The sequence below is a fragment of the Musa acuminata genome, chromosome BXJ3-6 (assembly GCF_036884655.1).
Source record: "Musa acuminata AAA Group cultivar baxijiao chromosome BXJ3-6, Cavendish_Baxijiao_AAA, whole genome shotgun sequence".
Lineage (NCBI taxonomy): Eukaryota > Viridiplantae > Streptophyta > Magnoliopsida > Zingiberales > Musaceae > Musa > Musa acuminata.
Window position 1 is genome coordinate 3,882,148 of NC_088354.1, and position 13,095 is coordinate 3,895,242.

The window sequence follows — 13,095 nt, forward strand, 5'->3', positions numbered from 1 at the left end:
GGAGAGGAATAGTTTCGAGGACCATCGTTTTTGTTCCATAAGCATAGGTCACACATTAAATATCGAAGCGGACCACCCCCATGTGATGGGGTCACTGTGGCACCAAGAGTTCATGTTTTGGGACTTCTTATTATTATTGCCTAAGTGGTAGGTAAGCAAACAATTAAATAGTATTTCTTCGAGCTTTGCTACCAGAACAAGGTAAGGTTGATCCAGGCATCGATCTCCGGATTGACCAAACAAGCGGGTGGCAGAAATGGCAGTGACCCCAATCCCCACCATCAAACAACACCACACAATGTGTGTTCGTTCACCTTACCTTTGACTTGTCCCTCATCAAACCACCCAATATTGCATGGGTTTCATCTGTCTCGTAGCACCCGTCTTTTGCTGTCAGTCACTATGGTCCCAGAATTATTCATCTGAATCCTGCACGAGACAGATCGCCAGTTGAAAGGCTCCAAGGAGGACTCTCTCTCTCACTCGGTCACCACCACTACTCATGTCCACAGAATGTATCTTCTCTATACAATCGGTAACTTTAAGTCGAGCAAGCAGACCTAATTGATTACGACATAAATTTATATTTGCGTGCATTGTCACATGTGGACTAATCCATTCAGTAGGATATGCCTACCAATCAAATGGACCAGCGGTGCACACGAATTCATGGATAATGCTAACATATAGACTTGATGGCATCCGTTGAAAACCCAAAACCATGTCCTCCACGTTAAAAAGGTAAGAGGTGGAGTGGGAAGTGGATTCTCTTCCACATCCTTCATCGTTATCGCTTCCCAACCGCCATCAAGTCTGTGGAGCATCCACTAGCAAATAAAGAGCACAGAGAACCATTTTTTTCTACAATTTAGGATGCCATCAAGTCCATAGTGGATCATAAATATATATCCAAAGTTTACTGCTAATAGTTTAAGCCTAAATACTTTTGAGTTGATTTGCATGTAATAATAATTGTTTTGGTCTCTAAACTGTAGCAATAGGTGGATGAAAATTAAGTATCAAACCACTCCAACATGAAAGTGAACCTACTATGTATGTCATCCATCACCTACACCCCCCCCCACAACCACTTGGTCACTGCAGCTTCTTCTTCTCCAGCCACATCCGAGACAGTTGACCTACCGCCATCAATAATTGCTGTTCCAGCACCTGGCTTCCCCATCTCCCACCCCACCACATGAAAGCCACACCACAATTGTACCAAGACAACGCTGATCTTATCAGTTGACACCAGTCAACGGAGACAGCGGGCCGTGCAGACCTTCTTCGCCCTCCCTCCACACACTCGGAGTCAAAATCTTTTTATATTTATAATTTCTTAGTTAATATAAAAACATATTTTACATCATCAAAGGGAACAGTGAACGGCCGGGATTAGACCTAGGAAGCAGGAGGGCGACATCAGATAGCGGCGGCGGTGGCGGGCTTCGGCGAAGCGCCGGCGACGGTGGGGTTGTGGCGGTGCTCCGCCTCGTAGGTCACGATCAGCATCGCGGGGTCATCCGGCGCCCGCTCCACGTGCTTCCTCGCGGGGCAGCCTCGGACGGTACTGCATTTATAGTAGCCCCTGAAGGTAACGGAGGGTGGGGGAAAGACACAGCGTTGTTAGATCGATTCACGACCGTCCGATGGTGATCGGAAGGACGGGGGAGGCGCCAGGAATGGTTACCTAGGGTAAGGGGAACCCTTGATGGGCTTCTGCCCGTACTTGCGCCACGAGTACTCGTCGCCGGGGATATCGGCTACCTTGGAGCTGATCGCCGGCACGCGTATCGTCCGCTTAACCCGAGATTTCCTGCGTGATGACAGGTTAAGAGTTAGATGAAGAGTCGGGCCTAATTACGGCGTCGGTTTGCTTGAGTGCGCGGATGTAGGCGTTCGGATTTGCGATGGTCTCTTGTTTTACCTTTTCTTGGAGCAGTGGCAGCGGGAGCCGGGGACGGCGTACTTTCCGGCGACGTGATCGGAGTGGGCGTGGGTGTGCTCGTGGCCCCGCTGGTGGAGGGCGGACGAGAGAGGCGACTTTCCGACAACGATGGGCTGGGGGGGGAGGAGTAGAGAGGAGGTCCCGAGCCTGCCGTTCGACACGCTGCCGTCGCCAGTCACGGATGACACGAACGAAGACGTCGCCGACGACAACGACTTCGAGATACTGAAGCACCCCTTGTTGTACCGGCTCGGGGGTGACACCTCGCTTGCGGCGGTGGCGAAGATCGGTTTGGTGAAGTCCAGGGTTAGGGCCTGGGGAGTCGGCAACGGGAGCGGGTGGTCAGGGGGCTTGACCCGCAGCGGAACCGGGGCGAGGGTTAGTGTCTTCGACGCTGCGGGAAGCGACGGCCGACCCGGCGGGGGCGGGCCGGTCGGGCCGCGGCGGAAGCGGGCGTGGCCGGTGCGGTTGAGGATGGAGATCACCTTTTTGAACTTAGAGACGGCGAGGTCGGCGATCTCGCGGCAGTCTTGCTGCTGCTGCTGCTGGTCGGAGAGGCGGAGGACGAGGTGCTCCATGGAGCGGATACCGGCAGCGGCCGCCTCCTGGATGGCGATCTGATCGTCCATCTTGCGGTACCCCATGAGATCGACGCCCATCGATGCCGATCCAAACCCCAGGCAGATCGGTTAGATTAGAAGGCGACGAGAGGCGAGGCGTTGCTTTATAAGTGGGAGTGAGAGTGGAAGCAGGGGCGAGTCAACGATGTTTCCACTCCGACGGCATTGATCTTTCGCTTTTCCTCGAGATGGGATCCAAATAGGCAAAACTATTCCCTCTCTGAAACAACCGAACCCGTCTATACCTGCGTGGATAGAAGATCGAGTCTTCTTCGGGACCCGCTCTCGTATAGGAGGTGAAGGCGTGGGTATATGATTTCTCTGCAACGAGCTCTTCTTCCACGGAGTGGGTTGGGGAGAAGCTTCAATTATGTGGGGCCTTCAAAAGAAAGGAACCGATACTTCATCACCGATACGATGATGCTTTCAACTCCTCTCTTACCATTGGACAGTTGAGGCGGGACCCGCGCCTGAAGCCACTAAACGTCCAATCACAAGGCACGTTTATCCCGGTGGGTATCTTTGTTCGTAGGGAAAGAATTACGGGAAAGAAAAAGCTGTTATGGTACCACGATATCTTCTCTTCTTACGATCACGAGGTTTTATATTGCTCTCCACCGTCCGATCAGTAGACTTTTATGAAACCTCCGTTTCTAATCATCCCGTTTTTTCCGGTCAAACATCTCTCTCATGTAACATCCAACTTATTTTAGTCGATCAAAGAAAGAAAACTACAACAAAAGTAAACAATTTAACGTATCTTCAATTTCGAGAAAGAAAAATTTTAGTTAATTATTTTCTCCTTATTTTTTACTTGTTTTGACTTTTGTAAATGAGAAATATTTGTCAACGCAGTTTGTCAACTGTTGAGGAAGCCATTTATTATTTTGTTGAATTAAAGCAAAGAATTATTTCACTTGAACACGATATTTATACTACTCATCATCAATTTGAGTCCCGCCCCCCAAAAAACCCTAACCCTAGAGACCCGAATCGCGATCGGGGACGGAGAGCCATGTCGATGGCGAAGGGCTCGAAGATGCTGCAGTACATCAACTACGGGATGCGCGCCACGATCCAGACGGAGAGCCATGAACCTCGTCCTAGGCGACTGCGAGGAGTTCCGCAATCTTCCCCCCGTAAAGGGCGCCGCCGCTGCGCGGGGCAAGAAGCCTGGCGAGGAGCGGGAGGACCGCCGCATTCTCGGCCTCGTCCTCCTCCGCTGCAAGGAGGTCGTGTCCCTGACCATCGAGGGTCCCCCGCCCCCCGATGAGTCCCGCGCTAAGGCCCACGCCGCCGCAGCTCTCGCTGGCTTCGGCATCTCAACCGCGCCTCTCGTCCAGGCCCAGCCCGGGCTCGCCGGGCCCGCGTCCGCGGGCCCGCACCCGGGATGATGCAACCGCAAATATCGCGCTCGCCTGTGCCTCAGCTCTCGGCCCCGCCAATCTCTTATCCCAGGTCGTCCACACGCCGGCGCCGGGGCAGATGCCGGGTTTCTCAGGCCAGCCCCCGTCAGTCGGCCAACTCCCACCAACGACTGTGCCGGTTCAGTTCGCTGCCAGTCCTGGGGCTGCTCCACCGCCGTTCCCGGTGCCGCCACAGATGCTGAGGGTCCCTCCGCCAGTGATGCGGCCTGGTATGCCTGCTTCACTGCCGCCAAGGCCAGGGATGTCACCACCGCCAGGTGGGCCGGTGCCTATGTTTGCTCTAGCAAGACCTGGAATGCCACCACCACCTCGGCCCCGAAATCAACAGTGATTGCCATGGTGTATCCTTGTTCTCTGTCTTGTTTCTCTGTTTTCTCTAACCTTGATCTGCATCAGCTTTCTGTGTGGGAGATCTTATCCAGAGCTTGGAATTACAATGTGCATGCTATATCAGGAGAACTGCTGCAGAATTTGAGGTTCGACCTATTAACCTCTAGTTATGGTTTCATGTCTTTTTAACATCTATCTCAAATTTCTCGACTTTCATAAGACTAGTGTTTTTCGGTTGTCACTTTTGTAGTTCATCTGATGATTTTATAAAAAAAATATGATTTTTATAAAACTTTGGAAATGATATATGAACTCCTTATGAATTGTGATTTGGAGTTCTTTCACAGATGTGGATTTAGATTCAACTTAAATTTATCAGAATTCTTGATGAGCTTTGACCATATGATAAAACCAAGATCGGTGTATATTGATCCTACTCAGAGTAGATACCGCATCAAAACATTTTCATATTTTTAGTGATAAAATAAATATCTTTTCTTTAATTTGACTTCTGGCTAGATAAGTCTCACATGGTAGAAAGATTTTGAGTGACCAGAAAGAATGAGACTGTGTGTGTGCCTCAACTCCTCCTGAATTCTACATGCACCTTTGAAGCTGCAACTCACTTTCTGTGCTGTTGAGTGTTGCTGTGGGAAGGTGTGACATGCGGTTGTCGTTTTCAAGTCAAATCTAACACTTGCATGATTACTGTTGTTAGTGGCCATCTCCAAGCTCAGAAAGATGGTTGAGAAGTAGCAGTGTTCATTCATCTTTAGGCCTACCAAGTCTTCATCATCATCATCTGTGTTTGTTATCTATCTACTACTTGCCTGTAAACATCTGAAACATGCCAAACAAATTAATTGTAGAGTATCTGTGTGTCGTTATCATAGAACTTAGAAGAATATTGATGAAAACAGAGTAAAAACTCTCACAAAGAGACTAAAAGTCTCAAACTTGTCATAGGGGGGTGAACTCTCCAATTGTTGATTTGAGCAACACCCCATCATCATATTAGGAGTCTCAATTATGTGCAGAGATGGACTTGGCACAAATAAACAAGGTTTGGCATCAAACCACATGAATATGAGAACCATTAAGGATCAGAATTAGGTGAATAAATGGGATTGACGACAAACTTTCATCTATTTTTTATCATACATGAATGCGTTTCCAACCTTAATATTTCCACCATTTCTTTTGTACCATTTATATTTGACAATTTCCTGATAAAAATATAAGTAGTTTTACACATTGAAAGGTTACCTCTTAAAATATTTTTCTCATATGGCTATCAAAATATGAATTCCGATATGTCAATTTTTTATGACAGATTAACATGAGTCATGTTCATTCCAAAGTCATCATCACTTGCATAATTCAAGCAATGAGGCTAAATTATACAATTATCCCTCCAAAGTTTATGACTTGCATATTTGTCAACTCAGAATTTAGTTTAGCACATATGTGTATATATTTTCTAAAATCTAAAAACTTGTGTTTGTATCATTAATGTTACTTTCTATTAGCTACTACAAATTGATTATAAATTAAAATGTTAATTTACATGAATGCATTTTAAACCTGTTATGATGCTAATGACATTTGGACTATTTTAGATATTTCATATAATTTTTAGATTCAAATAAACTAAATTTTGTTACAGTTAAAGTAGCTCATCTGGATTTTTTAAATGGATGTGAATAATAATGACATAAATAGGCGATCGTAATATTTGGAGGAATACAAATTATATTAAAATCTATAGTGGTAAATATGTTATTTTCAACTTTGCAAGGATATTCAAATGTGAATTTCCCCTAAAAAGTAAAATATTCTTTTGTATGTAATGTGATTTGGGAGTCAATAGGTTTTGAGCCATTTATATTTTGCTTGAATGAATAGTTTTATTTGTATAAATAAATTTTTTTAATTTACGGTCTTTTGTTAAAAATCAGGTTTTTTTTTGAAAAAAAAATCTTCATTTTAAATATTTCCCAATCGGTAGTTTTCATTTTGCTTGTTCTCAAAAGTACCTCCTAATTTTAAAAATATTTAAATTATTTTTTAAATAATTTCTGTCTATTATAGTATTTTTGGTTTGTTACAATGTTTTAGCTATCATAACAAAAATACTATAAAACCTACTTAAAAACATGATAAATAATTTAAGTAGACTTCTAAAATTAACTAAACTAACTATAAAGTTTAAAAATATTATCTTATAATGATCTATAAACAATGATAATCAAAGAAGCATGATTTGATGTCATGTTTCTTAATAACATTTATAGTGTTTCTCAGTATATCGTATTAAAAGAAATTATAAACGAAACTAAATGAAAACAGTTACAAATTGATAATAAAATAGATAAAAATTTTGATAAGAAAACTTTAGAGGGATATTTTATATTTTCAAAAATTTAAACTATTTTCAAATGATAAGTGACGAAACGAAATTGGAGCCAAGATCTTATGGTAAACTATTAAGATCTTTATCGATTAAGCTCGGTAGAACTTTAAAAAAATGTCACTTAACATTGCAAACCATTAACCTTTAGTAAGAGGGTCCACAATTACATCTATATTCGGTGTAATTTAGGAATATTATTTAAAAAACAAAATAAAAAAGTTTTAATTAAAAAATATTATTTAAAAAAGATAATTTATATTTTTAAAATTTAATTTTTTTTTTCAAAGGTACGATTTTAGATTAAACTATCAAATCTTTATCAATTAGGTTAGCAAACGTCTTCAAAAAATATATTAGTTAATATTTTGAATTCTCGGTAAGAGGGCCCATCACGGTATCAATGTTTGGTGTAAATTGAGAATATTATTTTAAAATAAAAACAGGAAATATGTATTTTATGAGAAAGTCGCATTTATTGCTCATTGACGAGTCACGGATGACGTGTTATTCATGCGACGTCTACGGTACCGTATGAGAAAGGGTACATCTATTTCTTTCTAGCCACGGGCATAGATCACCTGAGGTGGCTACCTTCCTTACGGAAAATGGAACCCACAGTTTGTACAACGACAGAACCGGTACACAATTGGGTAGTCATTTGCAGGTAAATTATTTTTTATCTTTTCTTTCATTGTCCGACCGGGTCGTAACATCCCTTCTGGTCCTACGGATGCGCGCCACGTCAGTGTTCTCCCAACACGACGTTAAATCACACGGAAAAGTACATCTCATACTTGTGTGTTGCTACCCAGCACGCTACCTGCCTCGTGAATGGGTATAATTAGCTTCACATTTGGGCCCTACTATTAGTTTCAGTTAAAAGACAGGTAATGTAAAGCTGGTGGGAGCGGCGTTTCACCGCACACAATTCTTTTCTCCCTCTTTTTTCCCACGACCGCACGACCTCACCCGCGGCCCGCTCCTCTTTCTCCCTCGTCTCTCTCCTCCTCCTCCTCCTCCTCCTCCTCCCCTCTCTCTCAGGCTGCTAGGGTTCGTGCTTTCCTCTTCGTTTCTGTGTTCTTTCCATATTATTCTTCTTCATGATGTTTGGTTTCGTGATATTTCTGGTGGTTCTTTGAGAGAGCTCGGGAATCGTGTCTGAGCAATTGAATTCCTGGTGCAGGTGGCGATTAGAATCGGATCTTTGGCGCGGCTTGCAGTTGGAGATCATGAGGAGATTCCCAGTAGAGGATTGCCTTCCATAGTAGCTAGACCGGCTCTGTTGCTTCTGTTCTTGGGGATTCTGAACCCTTTTTGCTGGAACAAGATGAGATACTTGAATTCCGCCAGCGGGACTCAATCCGATGCAGCTCCTGTTAGTGGAGGAGGACTCAGGTATACACGATTTATGTGGTTAAAAATAGTTCCTTTCTTGTTCTTGATATCGGAATTATAATATTTTCATGTGATGTTTTTTGTTAGGCAAGAATTTTGTCTTGTTGTGCTTTCCCTCAACCTTTATTTAGGTTGTGGAATCGAAGCTGTCTCCGTGAGTAATCTTTGTTAATTAGCAGTTATCTATGGCATGATTATCAATGAAGCATTGTTGTGTATAAAATTTCAATTATGGAATAGTCCAAGACATATCTGTAAGAGATGCAGAAAAATATGACTTTTGAAAATCCTTTTGAGATAAAAATGGTGTACGATATTCTGTAATTGAGCTAGGCAAGAAATTCTAAGAGTTGTTAATAAAAATTGAAGTCTTTTTTACTGATTGAAATGCCACATAGTTTCTATTACTCTAAAATACTTTGGTTTGGATAGACCATTAAGTCCATTAAAAGGATTGGCCAGAGAAAAAAACTAACATTGTTGGTGTTTAATGGATGAATTTAAGCGTTGATTCTCAGATTACCAATATATTTTTGTTCTCTATTGCAGTCAGAATGGCAAGTTCAGTTATGGGTATGCGAGCTCTCCGGGCAAGAGGTCTTCGATGGAAGACTTTTTTGATGCAAGAATTGATTGTGTTGATGAAGAAATTGTGGGTTTTTTTGGGGTCTTCGATGGTATGAACCTTGTTCGTGTTTACAAATGGAATGGTCCAAGTAATGTACTTTTGGTAGATGATGTGATTTGAAACCCATATCAAGGAAATCAGACCAATATTTAGTTGCATTTTATATTTTCTATATCTCATGCTTTCATTGGTTGGTATATTACCATAGTTTCTTTACTTTTGGATTTATTATTTTAAATAAATTTGGTTCTTATCAGGTCATGGCGGTGCTCGGGCAGCAGAGTATGTCAAACAAAATCTCTTCAGCAATTTAATTAGGCACCCAAAGTTCCATAGTGATACCAAGTCAGCTATAGGTTTGTCCTTTCATTTAATTTCTGGAGCATGTTGTGGGTCATGACTTTTTGTACAGTACCCTATCATCTTGATCCACTTTGTAATCTTGCAGCTGATACATACAACCATACAGACTCAGAATTTCTGAAATCTGAGAATAATCAGAGCCATGATGCTGGCTCAACTGCTTCAACTGCTGTCCTTGTTGGTGATCGCTTGTTAGTTGCAAATGTTGGTGATTCCAGGGCTGTTGTATGTAAGGGTGGAAAAGGTGAGTCTCATATACAGTTGTGTTTTTTCTGTTCCAAAGTGTTTATTTGTTTAGAAGGGATCTCTCTACTGCAAAGTTTTCATTCGATACATGGCTGAACATATATTGAGCATAAGCTGAACAGACTTGTTGTTGGCAAATGTTTTTTGGAGGATCTGGTACATGCATAAGAAAATATTTGTACATTTGTGACATCTCATATATAAGCTAGAACAATATCAACAACTGCTGACTTTTCGAGATGAAAAAAGAAACCCTTTGTTGTATGGGTGTCAAGCAGGTATTCTGGCTCTAATGATATCTCGTTTGTGAGAAAGACTTCTATTTTGCAGGGAGGTAAATCTGGTCTCTTATTATGGTTTTACTAATAAGAAATACCAATTACATAAGAATTAGAAAAAGATGTCTTAAATGTGCAGAGGTCCTCATAATAAGAAGTATGTTCAGATACATTATGCTTTATGGATTTGGTTTGATTTTGTCCTTGGTTATCACCATTATTTTAGTCCATATTCTAAATAGTATACTACTTGCTAGAAATATAATACAAAGCCTACAAACAGACATATTTGGATTTTGGTGTTTTTCATTCTTCTGGTAAATATAAATATTGGATTATTTGCTTGTATATAGGAGAGCTTGAGATCAGGGTTTTCAATTTCGATGTGTACCGCCCGATACAGGCAGTACATACCGGTCTAAGAGAATACCGATATGCGGACCGTCCTCTATCGGGTAGTACTAGTGTTTTGACTAGTACCGAGGCGTACCGATCGGTACTGCCCCGGATTTCGACCGTTACCAAGGCATACCGATCGGTACGTCTTAGCGTGGTAGGTGAAGGTATTTTTAAGGTTTTAGGGTGTACCATCGATATGCCCTAGTGTATCGATGGTATATACCGATACATATCATATTGAGCAAAGCTCGGTACGTCGATACGAACCAGTATTCAAAACACTGCTTGAGATGGCTTTTTTTAATCTTTAGGCATCTATCTGGTGGTAAACTATATAAGTAACTTTTCTGTACTTGCTGTTGATTGCAAATCTTTATTCACAAGTAGTATTTATATTTGACTAATTGTAAGATCTCTAAAAGTATCATGGTCTATTGAGTAAACAATAACAAGTTTTTTGCATGAATAACAACCTGGGTATTTCCAACTAAGAATAAAATGAGGAAAATCCTCCTAAGGTGATCTGCAAATATCCAATAGTAATATCTTTGGGAGAGGTGAGTTACTTGATAATATGGGTGGATGGATAGGTAGAGAAAAAGCTATCCTTCGATTGTGCTTAATGGCGACAATATCCATATAGCCAACCCATGTATGTAGGGGTTTTTGCTACCGAGCATATTGCATTGTGCATACTATTCAGTGATCAAATGGTCACAGAATGGTTGATGCAAACATATAATTAGCCTTTTTCTTAAAATTTTAGTTGTTGTTCTGAGTTGGTTTTGCTTTAAATCAACCCCTTGTAGTAACTGGCATAAGTAATGCTTGAACAAGTTTGATATCAGTGGCAGGGTTAATCTAATTTTCCTCGTAAGAACAAAGATGATCTGCATCAGGTGTTGTCAGCTGATTTTCTTAAAGATTATGAAACAAGCTTCTCTATGTCTTTCTGTAAGATCCTCTTTTTAGTTGTTGTAAAGTTGATATTGGGACTTGATGCAGCTATTGCTGTCTCAAGGGATCACAAGCCTGATCAAACAGATGAGAGACAACGAATTGAAGAAGCTGGTGGTTTTGTGATGTGGGCTGGTACATATTTCTTTTGCAAATTATTGCTACAGTTAGATTGTTCTGATATTTGAAACGGACATACGGTCAACTGCAGGAACATGGCGGGTTGGTGGTGTTCTTGCAGTTTCTCGTGCATTTGGTGATAGACTCTTGAAACAGTTTGTTGTTGTTGATCCAGAAATATGGGTATGGTGATAAATAGCATGAATTTATGTAGTATACCTGATTGCCACTCTAGTTTGTGTACTTAAACTGTTCAAACACAGGAAGAGGTAATTGATAGCTCTCTGGAATTTCTCATCCTTGCAAGTGATGGACTTTGGGACGTAGTTACAAATGAGGTACTCAACAAATCCAGATCTTATCCTACAATTGCGATGGATATTAGCTTCGGAAAACTGAATCTTTCTTTGTAAAACATCTTAGGAGGCTGTTGCCATGATTCAATCCATAGAGGACCCAGAGCAAGCGGCAAGGAGACTGTTGCAGGAGGCTTGTCAAAGAGGGAGTGCCGATAATATAACTTGCATTGTTGTTCATTTCTCGGCTGGTGAGAATAACACTACCGTTGAACATCAATAAAATCATGCTGCCTGCTCTGAGTCTTAGCTTTTAGTAATCAATCCTAAGATTTAGAAGTCAATAAGGGTTCACCGGCTTATAAGGGCCCAGCAAATGGAATTAACATGTCGGGGAGTCCTCCGGCTTATAATGACATGTTTACCTTGTGTTGTATCGTAGAACAAACATTGCAATTTGCTAGAGCAGTCTAATATTATCGTCCTGGCCCGAATGCTGTGTCGGCAGAGTGGTAGAACTGCATTGCTTATTTAAAGACCTCTCGTAATATACTTGATGACAGACACTTTAATGCATTCATTTGTTCTAGTGATTTGTCCAAATTGAATGGATTGAGCATCTAACAGTCTTTCATATCATTCTTATACGCACACATGCATTGTAATTGTTGTCACAAGAGAGATGTAACACTAGGCTTCAGGATTCCATATAAGAGATGTAACACTAGGCTTCAGGATTCCATATAATTTTGTGATGATTTAACCGAGAGGAAAACCATATGCTGTTTCTCCTCGCAATCGCTAAACAAACAAACTCTTTTTAGCCAAAGCTTCTATGCTTGAAAATAAAAACTACGAAGAAAAATAAGATGATCTCCTTAGGGCCAAAGCTCCTGTGCGATCCACGAAAGATATTGTTGTCCGTTGTTATCCCACTAAGAAGAGGAATTCTTGGATTGTTGTCCGTTAATATCCCACTTATTTCCATCATATAAACTAAAAAAATATTGTTATTATATAGGATCTTCAAAGGATATGGTTGTCCAACAACTTTGTTGTGCAACTTCACGTCATGACTGGGAAGTTAGCATGACTCGGTTCAATCCCGAGAACACAAAATTGTCCACGTGGTTTCTTGAGGCAAGGGGGTCGACGCCAAGTCGGGTTAGAGAGACGTCCGTTGAGTCGACTCGAGGTAGAGCAAGGAGTAGGTTCTTCCATGTTGGACTTTTCCATATCGGATTCCTGCATATAGGTTGAAGTTAGGAGAGGAATTCTTGACTCGACCCCTTCGAAGCTTAAACTAGTATGAGGAGTTGATGATGTTTTGAGTATCCGATATCCGATTGATCGATCCGTATACTCCGCATGGTGCGGACCAACCTACACGGTTCGCACGTTCTCAGGTGATTATGTGTTGTGCGGCATCGTCTCGTATGGCCTCGAGCGAGGTGAGCACGGTCCATCATCTCGTAGGGGTCCGAGGTGCCACGTCGGTGCGCATGCGTCACATTGGCTCCTAGGCTCCATGCTGGCTCTGACGTGCCTACTAAATCGGTGATAAGAGGCTGATACCAGAGGCCTATCACTGTCCAATCACAATGCAGGTAGGTTAGCGGGTAGATTTGGATTTCGCCTCGCAGCCACAATGATGAAGAAGAGAAAAAAAAGCCTC

General features: G+C 41.8%; 2 protein-coding genes and 1 pseudogene across 2 annotated transcripts; 2 read left to right on the forward strand and 1 right to left on the reverse strand.

The window, feature by feature from the left end:
• Positions 1–1,312: 1,312 nt before the first annotated feature.
• On the reverse strand, positions 1,313–2,643 carry LOC135640282 (WRKY transcription factor WRKY51-like). Its single transcript, XM_065154578.1, is given in 4 exon segments — positions 1,313–1,443; positions 1,445–1,588; positions 1,691–1,816; positions 1,928–2,643. Coding segments are annotated over 4 exon segments (1,032 nt in total). The 5' UTR covers positions 2,608–2,643; the 3' UTR covers positions 1,313–1,361.
• An 881-nt stretch (positions 2,644–3,524) lies between these two features.
• On the forward strand, positions 3,525–5,250 carry LOC135639667 (uncharacterized; annotated as a pseudogene).
• A 2,385-nt stretch (positions 5,251–7,635) lies between these two features.
• On the forward strand, positions 7,636–12,009 carry LOC135641750 (probable protein phosphatase 2C 59). The gene is made up of 9 exons (XM_065157437.1): positions 7,636–7,788; positions 7,922–8,133; positions 8,683–8,810; positions 9,019–9,117; positions 9,210–9,368; positions 11,053–11,139; positions 11,216–11,307; positions 11,388–11,462; positions 11,548–12,009. Exons 2-9 carry the CDS (start codon positions 8,066–8,068, stop codon positions 11,701–11,703), a joined length of 864 nt encoding a protein of 287 aa, XP_065013509.1. The 5' UTR covers positions 7,636–7,788; positions 7,922–8,065; the 3' UTR covers positions 11,704–12,009.
• The last annotated feature ends 1,086 nt before the right edge of the window (positions 12,010–13,095 follow it).

Coding starts and splice junctions, on each gene's coding strand:
- LOC135641750 (XM_065157437.1), top strand. CDS start 8,066: ATGAGATACTTGAATTCCGCCAGCGGGACTCAATCCGATGCAGCTCCT. Junction 11,308..11,387: donor TTGTTGATCCAGAAATATGG/GTATGGTGATAA, acceptor GTTCAAACACAG/GAAGAGGTAATTGATAGCTC. Junction 11,463..11,547: donor GGGACGTAGTTACAAATGAG/GTACTCAACAAA, acceptor AAAACATCTTAG/GAGGCTGTTGCCATGATTCA.